The sequence below is a fragment of the Corvus cornix genome, chromosome 19 (genome assembly GCF_000738735.6).
Source record: "Corvus cornix cornix isolate S_Up_H32 chromosome 19, ASM73873v5, whole genome shotgun sequence".
Taxonomy (NCBI): domain Eukaryota; kingdom Metazoa; phylum Chordata; class Aves; order Passeriformes; family Corvidae; genus Corvus; species Corvus cornix.
Window position 1 is genome coordinate 3,136,221 of NC_046348.1, and position 20,048 is coordinate 3,156,268.

The 20,048-nt window shown below is 49.0% G+C and overlaps 1 protein-coding gene across 10 annotated transcripts in view; it reads right to left on the reverse strand.

The window, feature by feature from the left end:
• GTF2IRD1 (GTF2I repeat domain containing 1) overlaps positions 1–20,048 on the reverse strand; it is a 72,979-nt gene that overhangs the window by 38,509 nt on the left and 14,422 nt on the right. For 9 of the 10 annotated variants that reach the window (XM_039562803.1, XM_039562811.1, XM_039562812.1 and 6 more), the window contains exons 2-7: positions 10,980–11,108; positions 8,804–8,945; positions 5,766–5,912; positions 2,510–2,693; positions 702–1,012; positions 164–253 (exon numbers count right to left, since the gene is read on the reverse strand). In XM_039562803.1, the coding sequence (XP_039418737.1) occupies positions 164–253; positions 702–1,012; positions 2,510–2,693; positions 5,766–5,912; positions 8,804–8,945; positions 10,980–11,102 (997 nt within the window). In that variant the 5' untranslated portion in view covers positions 11,103–11,108. The remainder of the gene's footprint in view (positions 1–163; positions 254–701; positions 1,013–2,509; positions 2,694–5,765; positions 5,913–8,803; positions 8,946–10,979; positions 11,109–20,048) is intronic. The other variant, XM_039562805.1, reaches the window with a different exon arrangement.

Consider the following 20,048-nt stretch of genomic DNA (forward strand, 5'->3'; position numbering starts at 1 on the left):
CAGAGATGAAGGTCTTGGCTCCAATGCAAGATGCATCGCCTCCAGCACTGCCAGGTCCCTGCAGAGCGTGGAGAGGGCTGGGAGACTGCTGGGGAGAGATGTGGTGAGGGGGACCTTTCCCTAAGGCTGCCAGCTGCCTTTAATGCTGGAGCAGGACACAGACCTGTCTTGTCATGGACAATGGAGAAGAGGATGCGCTTGGATGAGTGCACATTCTGGATGAGGGGACCTCCGGAGACTGATGATTTCTGTCCTGGACAAGAGGGGAGACAAGGAGAAAGGGCTGATGAGAGCCTGACCAGTGCTCCAGGCACCACAACAAGACCCTGGGTGCTGTCCACTGCCAATGATGCTGACCCAACCCTTCTGTCTCTCCTCCATGCACCTTGGCCAGTGACACCCGGTGCAGTGCTGGCCAGACCGACCCCTGCCATCCCCACTCCAACTGCCCTTCTGGCCTGGTGGTGCAGCACCTGTCATTGTGGGGCAAAAATAGAGGTGCACCCTGTCAGCACCTTGCAGGCACCCAGAGAAGGGCTGGGGCAGTGCAGCATGACAAGAGCTCTGCTCACTGCCATACAGGCCAAGCTCTACAGTGGTTTTAATCCAAGGATTGCCAAAACCCCCAGCCTGTCCTCTAGCAGGGCCAGGGGTGGGCTGTGCATCAGGCCCTCATCTGAGAGCAAACTCCAGGCTATTACCACAGCAGTCGCTGTACTCCTGTGAGGAAGGCACCTTCAGCTCTCCCGCCGGCCGGGCCAGCAGCGCTTCGCCCACTGCAGGTGGCCCAGGCAGCCCCGAGGACACCTCCTGCTTGAGGTCGATGGCGACAGGGGTGGGCAGTGAGACGCCGTAGAGGAAGCTGGTGACAGCCATGGTGGAAGGGGTGTCCTGGGTGGTGGATTTGGCCACAGGGCCGTTGGCACCAGAGTCTCGGCTGCCCTTGGAGGCGAGGGAGGAACAAGTTAACTCGATGTTGGGGTTGGGCTCTCGGCTGGGCTCATCTGCTGGCCTGAGGGGAAGGAAGGGAGAAGAGGAGGGAAAAACAGGTTCCTTTGGGCCCACGGCACTGCTAAGCTGCAACAAGCAAGGATGTGGAGGGGGAGGAAGAGCCATGCCTGGGAGGGTGGGACATGCTGCACCACCAGCTGCCAGGCTCCTTGCTGAGGAGGGCAATGAAGACGATTAGAGGGTTAGAGCACCTCTCCTATTTCGAAAGGCTGAGAGAGTTGAAATTGTTCAGCCTGGAGAAGAGAAGGCTCTGGGGAGAACTTACTCTGGCCTTCCATTACCCAAAGGTACTGGAGAGCTGGAAAGGGACTTTTGACAAAGGCAGGGAGTTACAGGACAATGGGGAATGGCGTCAAACTGGAAGAGGGTTGATTTGGATTGGATATTAGGAAGAACTTCTTCCCTGTGAGGGTGGTGAGGCCCTGACACAGGCTGCCCAGGGAAGCTGTGGCTGTCCCATCCCTGGAAGTGTTCAAGGCTGCGCTGGATGGGGCTTGGAGCAACCTGGTCTAGTGGAAGGTGTCCCTGCCCATGGCAGAGGTTTGGAATGAGATGGTCTTTAAGGTCCCTTCCAACCCAAACCATTCTATGGTTCTATTCTATGATCCAGAAGTTACATCCATCGCTCAAACTCCTGAGCATCTTCAGGCACCTGAATGGTTCTTGTTTTCTTTAAGTGGAGATGATTAGTCTTACAGCAGTTCAAAGCATTTTTATTAGCTAGGACAAAGCTGCCCAGCTCCATGCTCAGTGCATTTAAGGGGTAAAACCTTTTATGACCACAATCACTTGGCTCCATTGCCTGTGCCAGCCCCCAACACCCATGGCACATTCAAAGGGGAGCTCAGTTAGCCCAGGGATGAGTTTCAGACTGAAGAAACCAACATGCTTCACATGAGATAGGGAGCCACAAGCTCACAGACAGCTCAAATTCTGCGTGTCCTACTTTTAGCTGTCTTAGCCTGATTTTCCAGAAGCATCAAGCCTTTAGAGGAGGTATTTGGTCATGCTGAGGGGAAACGCACCTAAAACTACTGAACCCCTTGCTTAAGTGTGGCCAAAAGGGGGAGTTTGCTCTGCTGCAGTCCCCCACTTTCCTCCTTGTCTGGCATTAAAGAACCCATTTCAGCCTGGGAAGACACTTGCAGCATTTACCCTGGAAATCCCTCTGGAGACAGAAAAGCACTTAGCTTACTGCAGTGGAAATTTTGGCAGAGATACACAAAAGGATGCAGTTAATGTGCATGTTTACACACACTTTTTATAGAAATGAGTCTGAAATGGACTCAAGCCCCCCAACACAAACAAATCTCTGTGCAAGGCTGGGTTTGGCATGGCTGGACCCAGGTTTGTGGGTCTCGAGGAGAAGTTGGGACATGGGAGGGACCCTCCTGCCTGTGCCACACAAAATCATCATCTGCCAGTGTCGAAAGATACAACATCTACACCATCCCAAGGGCGTGCTGCTCTCCTGTTCCTTGGATGTCCCCAAGATTACCTTTTTAGCCTGAAGCGGATGTTGTGGCTGTGCTCTAGAATGGCCATCAGGGATTTCACATCATATTCCAGGGGTTTCTTAAAGCTGATCCCCTCAGGCAAGCCGGTAACTGCCAGCAAACCTGGCTCTTTCAGGAACCTCTCATACGGCAAAGGGACCACGCTGCTCTTCCCCATGGCTTCACCTGGGGAGGGGACAAAGTTACACACTGACAAATACCCTGTGCCCCCAACCATGGCTGAGCTGGGCTGGAGGAGCAAATGCAAAAGCAAGAAATACCAACAGAACCATTAGGAGAAAAAAAAACATTCTTACCTTTGCACTTAGCATGCAAGGCACTCCAATTCCTTTCTAAAAGCACTAATTAATAAAAAGCTCATAAAAGCCAATAAGCAGATGTCTCATCATTCAGGTTGCACAGTAAAATCCTCAGTTGGGGTAACTTGGCACAAGCCCACCCCTGGGAGTGCCCAGCCATATGCCAGTGTGGTACATGGCCATCAGCAAGGTGGGAGGGAGCCAAGGGCTGACAAACAAGGCAGAAGAGCTCACGATGATTTTTATCTCATGTTTACTGAGATATTCTGGGAACCTTATTTCTAGTCAATTTTCTTATTTTACCTCCTGGAAGAACGGAAAGCAGTTTGATTGCTGTTGCTGTCAAGCAGCCTTGATTCACTTTGATAGACAAGGAAAAAAACCAAAACCAATAATCTCCCTCCATCCCACTATTCACAGACAGCTTGAACATCAATACATTTGACTGCACAATCACCTCCAGCAGCCCAGAACTCTCACCTGCTCCCCTCAACACTGGCCACATAGCCCCACCATGTTCCTCTGGCTCCATTTTACTTCTGACACCAAAATCTCCCCAAGGAGTCAGGTACAAACTGCTTTCCCTTCCCTGGCAGCAGCAGACAAGCAGCAAGCATTGCAATTACATAGGGATTTTCTAAACCAGATAAAGAGCCTGTGTGCCAAAACCAGGGCTGCCCTACTATGCTCTGCAGGCAAAACACCATCAGAAAAACAGCCTGCTCTGAAGGATTTCAAGGAATGGCCAAAACCCTCAAGCTACTCTCTGGGGAAAAATTACTTTGGAAACTAACCCAAGCCACTGTGATCAATAAACATGGTGCTGAAAGCATGAAGCACAAGAAACAGCCATGCAGGAATGCAACCTGTCTGGCAAAGCAATGTCCAGATGCAGAACATCTGGTGGCATGATACAGTGTCTGCACCTTCATCTCTAGGCTGAGGGGCAGACAGAGAAGATTATGGGACCTTTAAGTTGTTGTGGGACTTTATACTGTGGATTTTCTTTTAAACCTTCTCTTTGTTCTCTCTTCTTAAAAAAAACCCAAAAAAAACACAAGACCAAATGATCTTACAGAAACACTGTAAATCTTGTGACGCTGCCAGCAAGTCCTTATTAAAAGTGATTTCTTTAACATGTCCTTTGAAGGAATGCGTTATAACTAATGATGTGTGACTTGCACAAGCCATTTAGGCTTCTTATAGGGAGAATTTATAATATTTTAATTAAGCCAATAACCAAAGTTTTAAAATAAGCCTTTGAACCATGGCACCATGAGTTTACTTTCTGCAAGCTGACAGTTTCCCTGCCCCAATGCGCTGGCTCTAGCAGCTCTCCACCTCCCTTCATCACCTCTCTCCATGATTGGGAGAAGCTCCCAATGTCCACAGTGGCTCCTTATCAACCCAATGCTCAAGAACTTCCCAAACATATTTTTATGGGGACCGTGTTATTATCACGGTGACCTTCAGAAGTCTTGTGCTGCTGTGCAGAGACTCATGGTTTGGCTAAAGACATAATAATCATCATTAATGACTATTTAATAGAAGCCACTGGTAATCAGTCATCCTGTTAGTGCAGAGATTACCTGGCTCTGGAGGGAATCTTTTTGACTGAGCATTTTTAAAGATTTTTTGTTCCCAATCCTTATTGATGAAAGGATAAAGAAAAAAAAAATCCCTAAGAATCCTAATTGTTAAACTCTCACAGTCCTCTCCATGTTAGAAACAGAATCACCCTGGGGCATCTACTATCTCCTGTGGTGTTTCTCCCCACTCAAGCAGGAGAGGCTCTTCCCAGTGGGAATGAAGGGACTGGAGCAAGCAGCTTCATCAGGTTTCGCCACAGAGCGGCTCAAGGATGGAAACAGCTGAAGCAGCAGCAAAGGCAGAATTACACCTAGTGTCAAAGCCAAAACTACTGTCACAGGGATGCCCAACCTTCTTCTGCTATGGCAATGCTGGCCATGCTGGGTTGAGGACGTGGCCAATGTGTCCCCACGCACCTCCATACACCTTGGAACGGTGAAGAGCATTGCTAATCATCACAATGGATGGGCTGCCTGGCTCCTAAACCCCATGCAGATGCACCCTGATCAAGCTTTTCTAATGCAATTATATATTTATTGTATGTCAGATTTTAATAATTCACATATTCCCAAGGGGACAGCAAAGTTTGGCACTGTCCCAGCAGCAGGACAATGAGACCTGCAGCTTGGAGAGGGAATTCACCAGCACAGAAACACCCTCTCCAATCTGTTCCCTTGGTTCTTCTGCATCCCTTTCTTGGGCCCAGCCTTTGGAAGGCAGCAATAGACTCTGATTGCCCCTATTAATGGGAATATTGCCTCCAAGTGCTTTAAGTGCCTTCAGCAAATTTCAGGGACTGTCTGTCCCAGGGGAGAAGGGATGCCATCTCCTTTTTCTGTCTGTGAAGACTGTGGAAGATGCTAGCAATAGCCAGAGCAGCAACTCCTGCATGTGAGCCCAGCAAAGTTGGTGGTAGCTCCTGTTATCCCCCTTCTGTTGTGTGGGAATGCCCATTCCCAAATCACATACACAAACAGAGGCAAAACCTGCACTTTGCACTCAGGGAGACCTGCATAGCCCCAGCAGGGCTCTACCAGGCCCTGAATCTCAGATGGTGATGGAGAGCTGCAGCCAGGAAAGCCAAACACCGAGTTCATTCATCCAGCATAGGGATTTTTTTGGCTCAGTTTGGGGTGCTGGAAAACTAAGAAGCAGTGGCCAAACCCCATCTCAATGCAGCACTAACTCCATGCAGGAGCACATTCCACCATGCTGCCCCTGCCAGGCACCTGCTCCCATGCCAAGGAGCTGGGCTGGCAATGAAAGCTGCATCTGGCAGCAGTGCCAGGCAGCTCAGCAAGCCCCAGGGACATGCCATATCCCCAAAGGAAAGCATGAAGGCTCTTACTATAAAGCACATCAAACACTTCCTCTACCATCTTCCTGAGGAGGTACACATCTGATCCCTGGTCCGGGGAGACCCTGAGCACCCTTTGCCCACACTCCTTTGCCTTCTTCTGCACCTCTGTATCCTGCTCCTTCCTCTGCTGGATTCCTGCGGGGGAGAGGAGAAAACAGGAGTCACTGTGGTGAGAAGGGGTGAAGCCTCTGGCTGAGCAGGCAAGTGCCCCAGGCCTCCCACCCACATCAGGCCCCAGCTTGGATGAGATCACACTGGGTTGCTCCCAGCAGCCCCCAACATGCAGGGAAAGGTACCAGCAATGGGCAGTGGTGCCAGCAGTGGGGTCACTCATCCTGTGCCTGCCCCCTTTTCCCTGGCTTTTCCCCCTCAGCCAGACTGAAGCAGTTATGACTAATTGGGCAGTCCATTTCTAGTCTCTGGTTTCAATCTGCTTAGCCTTCAATCTCTCAGGAAAAGAAAATCCGCCTTCCTCGGAGGCTTTTTTACCCTTCAGTATCACGCAGCTCAGTAATACCAGCTATTTCCTGCTAATTTCCCCCATTAAACCTCAAATAAAGCATATCTTCAGCATTGACTTCTTTGTATCTCTAAATGCACAGAAAATTAAACACTACAAATGCATTATTGCTGTCTTATTCAGAGTGATTCGCAAGGGATTTTCGGTGGCAAAGGACTAATTCCTTCATCATCCTCGACAGACTCCTACTGGCAATTGGCCCTGGATGCTGCCTGTGTGCTCAAGAAGGAGCTTATAGATCCTTCTGTGGAAAAAGTCCATGGCTGGGACATCACAGGGAAGGGGTCAAGAGCAACATGGGATACACACAGAACTAGACATAAGAAAGTAAACAGTCACCATGCCACCCCTGTAAAGCTCCACATGCCTCCCACAGCATGGCAAAACAGGCCCTGGAAAACTTCTTTAGGGTGTTTTACCAAGGTTCCGAAATGCATCTGCATCCTCTAAGTACTGCCTCTCCCTCCTCCACTGACATTAATTCTGATCACTGTCAATTCCCCCCATGCGTCAAGAAAGGCTGAACCAGAGGTTCAGATGAAGGAGGGTGTTCCAGCGAGGTCTGCATCCCAGAGAGACAAGAGGCTTCTTACACCTCCAAGTGATGTCTGCTTTAGATTAACTCACATCTTTCTAAGAGGGCAGCAAGAAATCAGAGGCACTTCCAGGGATACTTTCCACTGTGTGCCAGTTCTAAGAGCTTCATGGAGTGGAGTTGAGCCTGGGCATGTATAATTCCAGACAGAGTTATCACATTTCACCCTGTCTGCAGCATCAGCCACTTTACTCAAACCCCATGCTCAAGATTTCTGTTTTCAGCCAGACATGACTATTTTTTTTTGACAGAGGTATAAATGAAACCAAAGAGAGGGGGAATCAGGATCTAGTGCCAGGTGCTTTGCCCCAGCACAGTGGTAGGTTATGAACGAGGATATATCACAGAATAAAAGAACAGTTTGGGTAGAAAGAGACCTTAAAGACCATCTCATTCCACCCCCATGCCATGGGCAGGGACACCTTCCACTATCCCAGGTTGCTCCAAGTCCTGTTCAACCTGGCCTTGAACACTTCCAGGGATGGGGCAGCCACAGCTTCTCTGGGCAACCTATCCTAGTAGCTCACAATGCTCAAAAGAAGAATTCCCTCCTAACATCTAATCTAAATCTCTCCCTTTTTAGTTTAAAACCATTCTCCCTTGTTCTACCATTATCTGCCTGGGCAAAAAGTCACTCTCCCTCTTTTTTATAAGCCCCCTTTAGGTACTGGAAGGGGCTCTCAGGATTCTCCAGACCCTCCTCTTCTCCAGACTGAGCAACCTCTCTCAGCCTGAGGAAACATAAGGGAGTTCCTTCCCCTCGGCCATCCCGCTGCCATCCACATCTTGTGGGTGGTGGGAAGGGAAGGCAGAGTTGCCCATGAAAGTAGGAAACATCTCCCAAATGCCTCCTGTCCTGCAGAATGACGTGGAAGGTAACTAATGGTGTCTCTTGTGAGAGGATGGAATAGTGGAGTTGGCCAGCAGCTGCCCAGGGCAGCAGGACAAGGGGCTGGGCAGAGCCATGGCAGAGAGCTGCTTCTGTAGAACCATGCAGTGAGCAACCCAAGCAGACAGTGACCTGGGCAGCTTCATAGCACTGGTGGTGTCACCAGAGCAAACCCTTCCTGAACAACCTCTCCAACACAGTTTCTGCCAACACCACACTGACATCCCACTGTGAGCAGCATGTAGAACAGATCTGGGTCTGGTGTCCTCAGCACCACCAAAACCAGATCCCATTCCAGCTTCTGCACTGAGTGAGGAAAGCAGCAGCTAGCGTGCTGGGAATGATGCTGTCCAAGAAACATGGTCCCCATGCACAGAATGGCTCCCACTCTCCCTTCAGCTCCCAGACTGTTTTTTGGAAACTGGCAGAGGCACAGAGCTGGGACAGAAGGCTTGCAACACACAGGTAACCCTCAGATACTTGGTGAATCTGATCTGAGACCAGGGGAACACAGCTCCTGCTCAAGGTATCTTATCATCACTGTTCCTCCCTCAAAAATACAAGCAACTCCACAACCAACACTTCCAGCTACCAAACCCATTCCTGTTTTTCCAAAACCAGGAAAAAAGCCTTGGACCAAGAAAGCCCTTCTGCTCCTGGGGGGATCACTAGGACAAACTATTGCTGCTAAGTCCTCGAAAAATACTCCAGTGCTCTGGCAGCACTGCCAGAGGCTAAAAGCGCCCGGGCAGCAGAGCAGCCATCGAGCCCTGAGCCACCTCAGGGATGCTTTAGAAGAGAAGAGCCAGGGCACACAGTGCCCTCCCTGGCAGGGGAGAGGCTCTGGCCACAGCTTCCTCCCACTTTCTCCATCACTTCAAACACCACTCAGTCCCATGGACCGACAGACAGCACTGTGGTGCCCCCAAACCACGACCCCTCCGTGGCACAGTGGGAGTCACAGCTGGCACAACTGGAGCACCAACCTGGGCATGGGAGATGGTGCTGGTGTGGATACTCACTGCAAAACTTCTGGAAGTCAGCCTGCAGCTCCTTGCGGGCGCTGAGGAAGACCCGTCCCTTTTCAGTGCCCACCACGAAGGCGCTCTCCTCATGGATGGCGATGCAGGCCACCTCTGCGTTCAGCTTGGAGAGTGCCAAGCACTGTTGGAGGCATCAGGTCAGCACAGCACAGGATGGGGGAGCATCCTTGCTTCCCACCCCTTGCCATTTCCCAGTGGGATTTTTTTCTTCCCATCAAAAGATTCTTCCATCAAAAGCAGTGTGCTGGTTTCTGTCAGAATTTCATGGGTTTATGACATCCCTTAACAATTTTGGTGACTTTACAGCTCTACAAAAATATCCAGCTGGAAAACAAGAACTACTTACCCATCATTTTATTTCATTTTTTCCTATCCTAAAAAGAAACATTTTATTGCATTTCTTTAAAAGAAAACATTCCTGTAAAAAAAATCTAACGAGAAAACCACACCACAACTGATAACAATTTGTGTTTTCCCATCAGCTCTAATGGAATAAGAAACACAAGAATCCTATTTCAGCTGCAGAACACTATTATGGTCAAAGTCCAGATTAGCTGAAGAATTCTTCTTGTACAGTTATGCAAAACAATAGCGATGGAAAAAACTTCCTCCATTAATCCATTTTATGTAATATGCCCTTCTTGCTCTACATAATACACATGTATATGCATTTTTATTAGTATTTTTAATATTATAATAGTTACTCAGTGCCAGCAGCCTGAGTCATATTCCTATAGCTACAGCATTGATGCTAGGAAGATGCTATCCCCAGGTCATGATTTAAATGGGTAAAAAAGGGGGGATTTTCCCAGTATCAGCCCTGGTTAGACACATCAACAACCCCATGGAGGAACCTCCAAGGAGGGAGCAGGAGAGCAGAAGGGGTTACATGGACCAACCGCCCTGAGCTACTTTCAGCTCCCTGCACACACGTACAATGAGCTTCACTTGTGTGGGCTTAAACCAGCTTCTATACTAGGTCATTTTACCTCCTGTTCACCTTCTCCAAGGAGGCACTGAATCAAATCCCATAAACCTGGTATTTTTAAGAAACCTCCTTTCAAAACCCAGTCACAAAGACAAGTATTTTGCTCAAAAAGTCCAACACTCAAAATATAAACACAAAAACTAAGGTACATGAATTTTGGAGGCAGAACAAACCCAAACACTAAGCCTGCTTGGTGACATGCATATGGCCATGTAGTTTATTTACCAGGCACACAGGCAGCTAGGTTTCAGTGAGCACAGAGCCTGCCATTGGTGAAGCACTGGGATAAAGGCTGAATTTCAGGAGCAGCCTGGTCCCTGACCCTAGTATAAGTACCTAACAGGGACTGCAAAATAATGTATATTCGTTAAGAAGTCAAACTATGGTAACATAATTTCCTGTACACAATGGCATGTATATAAATCATCAACGCTGCTTGGGGTGTGTAGGCTCCAGGGAACCTGCTCCTTAGTGGGGTGGTAATGTCAAAGAGAAGGAAATTGGTATTAATGAAAAAACCTCTACCTGCATAGAGAGGAAAATACATCCTAGATAAATGCATTACATATGACTTGACTTTAAAAAGAGAGAGCTATATAGCACATCTCATTGCATTAGGCATTTGTTACTACACATCCGCTTTCCCTTCTTGATCACATTCACAGTTAAAAATAAGATTAGCTCTGGTCCACGAGACTTAATCCAAACAGTTATCTTGTTTATGTAAGCAGGGTTGACTTACGCAAGGTTTCCACTGGGAATTCTAAGTCAAAAGATATGAAAGTTATTTTCTTTGTTCTCAGAGATAAAAAGCCATTGTTCTGCTGTTGTGTAAATGCTCACTGTAACACTGGTAAAACAGCAAGAAAAAAAAGCCAACCACCCTATAGCCAGTTGATAGCAACATAAATATTAATGGAAAAACAATACACATCAGATCAATACACATGAGATTAACTTGTGCTGACTTTATGATCCTTATAGCTGTCAGGGTAGGAAAGGGTTTTTTATTTCCCAGCTCAAGCAGCTCCCTGGGCTTTCCAGCAGCAGAGGGGAGTGGCATGAGTTCACCAGGCATCCTGTGCCAGCCCTGCACCCAGACAGCCTTGCTAAATGGAGGCCAAAGACGGGAGGGGGATGGGGACAGGGGTACCACTGGCCTCTTACCATGGAGTCTAAGGCAGACACTAAGCTGGTGATGATTTCGTCTCTCTGGGGAAAAACCATATTCCATTGGTCAGCTCTGGAGGTGGTGAGAGTCACATCTAAAGGCTTCCCTGCCAAGGCCATATTCACCTAAAAACAGAAAAAAACAAAAGAGCTATGCATCATTGTTACTAACAGAGAGCTGGAGCATCACCACAGTAGTCCCACTACCATCATGTGCTATGGGAGCAATGCTGGCACAGATACACAGGGGAAACTGAGGCATGCAGAGAGGCCAGAGCAGCCTGAACCCCACAGTCCCCATGAGTCCTCTGCTAAAGGCAGATAATTGCAGATGCTGTTGAGCTGTAGTCAAACCCTGGAGTCGATGCTGTGTGTACCAGCTGTGGCCAGATCATCTCTGCCTTTTGAGCGTTGACATCTCACCCTCAAGGAGATGTCACCACTGCACAGGGTGCACTGGACCAGCTGCATGGGGTGGGATACCCCAGATGTCCAGCCTGTGGCCATGCAAGCCAGAGAATGTGATGCTGAAGTGGACACTGAGCACTCCTGTGCCCAAGCTCTGATGGCAGCCGTGAGCAGGGGGTGATGGCTCTGTCCCCACAAAGACATTGTGCTGACCATCCTTGTGCCTCCTGCTCTAAACCCTGGGCAAGAGGAGATCCTGGCACCTGAAACAGGTCCAAGCCTCAGGGTGCTCTGCTTTCATGCCAAGGGAGAGATGCAGCTCATGGCAAGGGATTCCCTTATCAAATCACCCCACCCTGCAGTCCTTGGTGTCGGGGGGAACAGGATGAGGTGGCATGCAGGGACCACACATCTGAAAAGACACTGAGGCTCAAAATCTCCATCCCTCACAGCCAAATGGGGAACAATGCTGGGACCCAGCTACAAGTGCAGCAACAGCACCAGGTTTCTGCGCCTCAGTGCTCATGTCTCATCACAACTCACAGTAGTGCCAATGCTGCAGGAAAACTGAGGGAAGGTCTCACCGTGCTTAAAACACCTTGTTCCCATGCTGGGACACCCACACTTGAGACAGCATCACCCTCAGTACCCAACACATCTCTCCCAGCTATTGCCCCCAGTGTCGCACCACCCAGCTTTAATCCTGCCAATAAAGGGCAGCAAGTCAGCTCAGGAGCCACTTGAACCAGATCATAAATCATGTGTTTGCAAATGGATGAAAGAGGCTAGAGAATCACAAGGCTGGATGGGCAGAAGGCAGAGAATATGAATGAAGCTGCCTGCACATAATTCAATTTGCCACTCAGCTGAGAACCACAGCTGCCCGGCCTCACTGAAAACATGGGTTAGAGGAAACAGCAAACCCCCAAATTCACCTTCCTGCCCTAGTTTGCAGCTGTGTCCAAGCAGAAGGAATTTGAATGCAAAGAAGGGCTGTGCTGCCCCATGAAACTGAGGAAATGGTAGATTTTGGCCCAAAATAACAAGCTCCTCCAGGCTGGCATCTCTGCAGGTACCTGAGCACGCACATGTTATGAAAGAATCACAGAATAGTTTGGGTTGGAAGGGACCTTAAATATCATCTCGTTCCAACCCCCTACCATGGGCAGGGACACCTATCCCAGGCTGCTCCAAGCCCCATCCAACCTGGCCTTGAGCACTTTCTGGATGGGGCAACCACAGCTTCTCTGGGCAAATTTTTATGAGGGTCTGCAACAAGCTAATGAAGAGAGGAGACAAATCCCATTAAACAACAATGACTAAATTTCAGGAATTGCTCTGGATGAGCCCTCCAGGTTTTTTCCCCCATGTTGCCAGCTGTTGAAAGCAGCCAAGCAGTGCTGGGGCTTCACTGGCATCTGCAGATGGCAGAGCCAGAACCTCAGCCACACTAACAGGAAAATCGTTTTCCACCCATCTGACACATTCTAACAAAGCTGACTGACATCTCCTCCAGGATGATTTTGGGGGGAAGAAACCTGGCCTAACTAGGCATCAGCTTGGAAAATAAAGCAGGAAACTGAACATATGGTCCTGCAGCCAGGCACAGACCCCAGGTGTCCCCATGCTGGGGACAGGTCTCTGCCAGGCACCTCCAGCTTTACCATAACAAGAAGCTGCAGCAACATGAGGAGGCAATCTGCCCTGCTCCATCCCTGCAGCATGCACAGATGGACAGACAGACAGACAAGAGCCAATTTCAGCTGCAAGCCCCCAAGCAGCTTCCTGAGCACAGCTCTGCAGGACTAGGGAACTTGAGATTCCATTATTTTCATGGATGCTGTGTTAGTAAGAGGTGCCTTGTTGCAACTGGCAGGGAACAGCGAGGTGCTGGTGGTGCCAAGGCTGGGTGCTAAGCTGAGCTGGGGACCAGCCATTGCCTTTCTCCAGGGAGCATCACTCCCTTCTTAACTCCCCCAAGCACTTGCTTAGAAAACAGCCTTACTTTGATGTCCGTATATGTTTCTGAGTGCCCGATTTATTATTAAATATGACTGGTATGACATGGATATTCTGTTGCCTTCTGGCAGCATTTTGGAGAACCAATCCCTGCCTTGGTGGGGCTGGTTGCATCCCCTTGGAGAGCTCTAGCTGCACCAACCTGTTCAGCCACAGACTCCCACAGGAATCAGCACTTCCAGGGAAGAGATGCTCCTCTCTTGGCTGCAAAAAGCAAAGCCATAACCTGGACCTGGCTGCAGAGGAGGAACCAATGGGATGGGGCAGGATCCCTGCATCCCCTTCCTATCCTGCAGGAGATCGGGACAAAAATAATCCCTTTCCCCTGGCTGATTGTTTAATAAGTAAAAGCAAGAATCACTCAGCAAGAAAAAAACCCAAAAACATAACAAAATATGATCCAAGTAACACAATGGGATTTTAAGGGATGGGGGGGGACGACAATATTCCAGTAAAGCTTTTAATCATTTATGGTCACAGAGAGGAGTGAGAGTGGATTTAGAAAAGGATGGAATAAAAGGGAGGAAAAAACTTCACTAGCAAGTGCTAGGCTTATTTAAATCAAATTAACACATAAGGCTTGAAGTTGTTTGTCTGATTAAAGGGAAAGTACTCTTTAGGAAAAGTAGGGTAAACCATTCTTACAGCAGTTCAGGCTGGCAACAGGGAGCAAGGTGGGTAGGATGGGTGCAGAGCAGTCTGCCTCACTTCCTGGGGCTCCATGCGACTGTCCTACTGAAATCCCTCCCTGGGACACCACCTTCCACAGGGGTCCTGCTCCAGGTACAGCCCCATTGCACCTCTGCACACTGAGTCTCAACCCCAGGAGCAAAGGCTGGCTCAGGGACCATCACACCACTGTCACAGGGCCAAAGCAAACATTTGCAGATTGGTTTTGCATTTTTAGTTGGTTTTTTTTTTAAAGTTATCAAATGGTATTATTTTGTAATTATTTCTCATCCACAAAGTAATCTCAGGGGAACAGGGTGCTGTGCAACAGCCGGCACGGGATGCTTGGCTCTCGTCTCCTGCTTGGCTCTTATGACATATCCCTTGACAATCCTGGGAAAGATTAGAAATTTGGCCCTGGGGGAGTTTCACTTATGAATCACCTGTGCTGCAGCAAAGCAAAAACCAGGCATGTTGGGAGGCTCATGAACCCCTGTGGAATGAGCCGGGGGCTCCCAGCCCTGTGCCCACAGGAGGCACATCCCCTCACCAGTCCCTCTAATGTTTCCCTGGAGCATCATCTCACCAAGATAAACATCCTCCAGCCGTGCAACCCACATCACCATTTCCAAACCCTATGGATCTAACAAAACAGTAAAAAAACCCCCCACCAGTAAGCCAATGACAACCCTCCAAAGGAAATTTCTAGCCAGAAAGCTGTTATTATACCCCTCAAATTATAAACAGGTCCCATTAGGAGAAGTAGAGGGGGTTTATGGGATCCAACAACTCGCACAGCATGCCCCTGGCCCATGCAAAGACTGAATTTGCAGGGTGCTCCTGGTGGTTAAGAATGGGAGACTTTTCATCCCCCTTCTTCCTCCTTATCTTTCCAAGTCTTACAGTGATTTTCAACCCCATGTCACAGCCAGAAGCAACTCATCTTCTTTATTAAGCTGAGCTGCTCTTTCCACACTGCCATGGACTTTGAAACGGACCCTCCACTGCCATCCTCCCCTTGGCCCTCACCTTGTTGTGCCTGAAAGCCTTATATAGCGTAAATCCCCAAAATCTCATTCCTCAAGGGAAGCTGAATATTTGTCCAGGACTTGCAAACCTGGACTGAATTAGTGGCTCTCCCCATACTTTCACTCCTCTGGGCTACCCTTGCCAGCAAAAAAAAGGCAAGGCAATGACCCCTTTTTTGGGAATTACCCAGGGCCAAACCCAGTGCATAGTGGGAGACGGGAACAACTAAATGCCCAGGAGGGATGGAGTACATCCCACAATTGTTGCTTGTTACACTGACTTCTACCAATACTGGAGTTTTTGTTACCAATACTGAATCACAGAATCATGGAATGGTTTGGTTTGTAAGGGACCTTGAAAATCCATCACATTCCAATCCCCTGCCATGGGCAGAAACACTTTCTGCCAGACCAGGTGCTCAAAGCCCCGTCCAAACTGGCCTAGAACATACTGGGTTTAAACTAATTAATTTGTTTTTTCCTGTTGGTCTACTGTGTCTTACAAATATAACTCTGTCTATTCCTACCATGCGAAGCATCTCTTGTACTGAGAACCTGGGAAGGACATCAGACCTCAAAACCATCTTGGGGCAAAGTATTCTCAGTCTGGTGCCCTGACCCAAACCCACAGGTGGATGTCATGGCTGCATATTCTAGCTCGGCCCTTAAGGTACCAACTACACCCAAGGGCAACAACTTGAAGACCCAGCACCCAGCAAGGGAGAAGCAAAAACCTAGGGAACATCACAGAGAGCCCTGTGCTGCCATTGCTGCCTGCTTGCCCTATGGAGATCCTAATATCACCATGAAAATCCTCCCAGGCCTGCCCACCCAGAATGTTTATAAAGCCTGGTACTGGTGTGGACCAGTTCCCTGTTCAGGGAGCTAAACAGGAATCAAAATTAATGACAGCTTTGACTATTCAGCACACTGGGGGTTTAAAAAAAAGAAGAAAAAAAAAGAGGAAAGAGAAAAATTGACCATTGCACTGGTCCTGACCACAGTTCCACACAAGAGTGGCAGGAAATTATCCACTTACTCATTTTTCCAGGAAAATTCTACCTGCTGCCTCAGTGGTTCAGATGAGGTGGTGGGAGGTCCAAACGAACCAACCCCAGTTCCAGCAAAAAAAAAAAAAAAACCCCAAACAAAAAAACCCCATATATATCAATCTCGATGAAACATAGATTATATATATATATATATTATATATATAGATTATATATATATATTATATTATATTTACCATCCTGGGTAGTGGAGGGGCAGCCTGGGGGTATATTAGAGCAGAGGAAAGCACAGCTGGGGGTGGGAGACTTTTGAAGGTACCTGGGTTTCCTGGCCACCCAAAATGTTTGATGAGCCATAGGATGTTGGGCACCATATTCAGCCATCTCCATACTGCCAGGACCAAGGGAGCAGGACCAGTGCACTCAAGCCCATCTGCTGGGAGGACCACTGCCAGCCCATGTACATAATGATGAGATGACAGTGATTTTATTTGTAATCACCTGTTACTCCATGAGGAAACATTTAAAAGAATTTTCAAAGCTTACACTGGCTCTGGAAGATACTTAAGCAATTAGCCCTGGCTATCATTAAACATGCTTTAAAATCAATCAGGAGTCATCCTAATTGGAGACAGAGTGAGAAATAATGTCCTTTGCTAGTACCAGGACACTGTGCCTGCTCCAACTGAGGGGCCCATCCCTGCGTCCCATCCAGGGACGTTGCTTCGGGGCAGGACTCACGCTAAGGGTTATCTCACCAATGAGGAAGGGGCAGGGACTCAGAGGGTATTTCCCTGTTCCACTCCATCCCAGGGATTTTGGAGGTCTCTTTTTTGCAGGTGGTTGTGATCAGCCAGGTGCCTGGTGAGCTGTTTGAGCAAAAAGCCCTGGAAACCCCATCAGCCACAGCAAGGGCAAAAGCCAGGGTAGGGACCAGGCTTGAATTTCCATTTGTGTTTTTTTCTATTTGCTTAAGCAAATACCAGTATCAGTGGAGCAGATGTGACCAAAGCCATCTTGGATGCAGGAGCACTGTGACATGGTCCCATGCTTGCCAAACAGCTGTCCTTGGGTTTTTTGCTGCAGCGGTGGAGATTTCTGCTCCACATGGGCAATTTGCTTTAACCCACCTGTTCTGCCCAGCTAAACTGTAATCCCTTACACCTAATTCAGTGCCAGCCTTCAGCCTCTGTGGCCACATCATCCCCATCTCAAGCCATGCAAATCATGCCCATGCCAGGATGGTTTACTGCATCCCTAACAGATGGTTGGTGAGCTGCACCATTAGCACCAATGTCAGTGGTACAGCAGATATAACTGTGGTCCAGGGCACTCACAAAATGCTCAGAAATATCCTCAACTGCCTGAACACTCCGAAAAGCCCTAATCCATACCCTGTGCCCTGGCAGCACAGCTCTCCTGGGACAAGCAAGGAGCTCTGGGTTTTGAGGGACCTGAGGTGCCATGCTGCTGATATCCCCAGTGTGAGAAGCATCTGCTGAGGCACATCTGGTCCCCGAAACATGAGTCTCGGTGCACCCCCAGTCTCCAACCTGGTCCATCTGCTGCCCCAGAACTGCTGCCACATCTCTCCACAAATCCAAAAATTCCCTTCTATTTTGCTACTTTTCACAGAATCACAGAAAGAACTAGGTTGGAAAAGACCTTTGAGATCATCAAGTCCAACCTATGACCTAACACCTCCTCATCAACTAAACCATAGCACTGAGTGTCAGGTCCAGGCTTTTTTTAAACATGTCCAGAGATGGTGACTCCACCACCTCCCTGGGCAGACAATTCCAGTGCCCAATCACTCTTTCAGTGAAGAATTTTTTCCTGATGTCTAACCTAAACTTCCCCTGGTGCAGCTTAAGACCGTGTGCTTTCGTTCTGTCAGTGGTCGCCTGGGAGAAGAGACCAAGCCCCACCTGGCTGTGACCACCTTTCAGACAGAGTGATAAGGTCTCCCCTGAGCCTCCTTTTTTCCAGGCTAAACAACCCCAGCTCTCTCAGCTGTTCTTCATAGGGCTTGTGTTCCAGGCCCTTCACCAGCCTTGCTGCCCTCCTCTGGATGCATTTGAGCATCTCAGCGTCCTTCCTGAACTGAGGGGCCCAGAACTGGACACAGCACTCAAGGTGCAGCCTCACCAGTGCCAAGTACAGAGGAAGAATGACTTCCCTGGTCCTCCTGGCCACACTATTCCTGATACAGGCCAGGATGCCGTTGGCCTTCTTGGCCACCTGGGCACACTGCTGGCTCATGTTCAGTCGGCTGTCAATCAGTACCCCTACGTCCCTTTCTGCCTGGCACTCTGTTCCCAGCCTGTAGTGCTGCAGGGGGGTGTTGTGGCCAAAGTGCAGCACTAGGCACTTGGACTTGTTAAACTTCATGTTGTTGGACTCGGCCCATCTATCCAGCCTGCCCAGGTCCCTTTGCAGAGCCCTCCTATCCTCCAACAGACTGACACATGCTCCCATCTTGGTGCCATCTGCAAATTTACTGATGGTGGACTCAACTCCCTCATCCAGTTCATCAATGAAGATATGAAACAGGACTGGTCCCGGCACTGATTCCTGAGGGACACCACTGGTGACTGGCTGCCAACTGGATGTAGCACTGCTCACCACCACACTCTGGGCCTGGCCATCCAGCCAGTTCTTAACCCAGTGAAGACTGCTCCTGTTCAAGCCATGGGCTACCAGCTTTTCCGGGATTGAAAGGTATCAAGCTGGTATCAGCTTTTCAAGGTGACACACTTTTCCAAAGACTGAAAGCGGCAGAGCTGGGGGGCAAACAGCCTCTGGTACAGTCTGGGCCACAGTGCTACCAGCACAGTGAGGATGCAGGCACTCCTTGTGCCTGCATCCTTACTATGCCAGTAGCTCTTACCTCACTGCCTCTGTTGGCTCTCCCCAACCGTGTATCTCCCCAGCCTGGTTCCTTCCAACTGGGTAGTACAAGGCAGAGCAAGCTCTCATGACCAAACACCTCCTTCCCTGTTTTATTTTGCCCACAAAACCCAAGGCATCTGCTGGAAAACCTCCTCACGTACACACTGGCACCACAACATTCACCAGCATCACTGCCTCAGCTCCACTTTCCTGGATAATCTGACACCTGCTGTGGTTTAGTCCCACTTACAAAAGAAGCAAAGATCAAACTGGGGGCTCCCACAGGGAAAAGTGTGGAATTTCACTTTCTGTCTCCAACCAGGGCATTGCATTCTGCTACCACCTCAATATCCCTAAGCCTAGCCTAGGTGCATACCTTAATATAATATAGTAAAATTATAGCAAGCATCTGTCTAGTGCAAAGAGAGACAGAAGAGGATCAAGTGCCCATCAGAAGCTGTATCTCATCCCCCCCAGGATAAACATTTCCATGGCATGGCAGCTGCTGGGGCATCACTCTGCCTGCGGAGCTCCAGCAGCACGGCTTTCGGTTCCAGACAAGTTTCCATGCCACAATCTCACGTCAGGCAGGCACAGAAGCTCTTGCTTCCAGCAACTGCCTCTTCATTTATTAAAGAAATTTTAAAGGAAAACAAGGGGGGAAAAAGTGTTAATTGGAGCATTCCCACTATAGCAGGGAGGGATGCTGCAAGGACCATGCATGGAAAGCTGGATCCTGCCCTGGCAGCCCCGCATGAATGGTTGGGTTCAGTGATGCCAAGATGAACTTCATGGTGGCTGGTGAGTGAGCAGAACCACCCAGCCACAGGGACCTGGGACCTGTACACCTCCCAGAGCTGAGCCTCCCTTCCCAGGGGGATGCCCAGCCCCAAAACTCTGCCTGCATCAGGGAGCTCAGCACCCCTTCCCATAGAAAAGCATGCTGCTTGGCAGTTCCTAGAAGAAGAAGAGGTGCAGATCTGGCACCTCAAGTGCCAGGGCTCAGGTTGCACTTCCCAGAAGCAAGTGGCCAGGGGAAG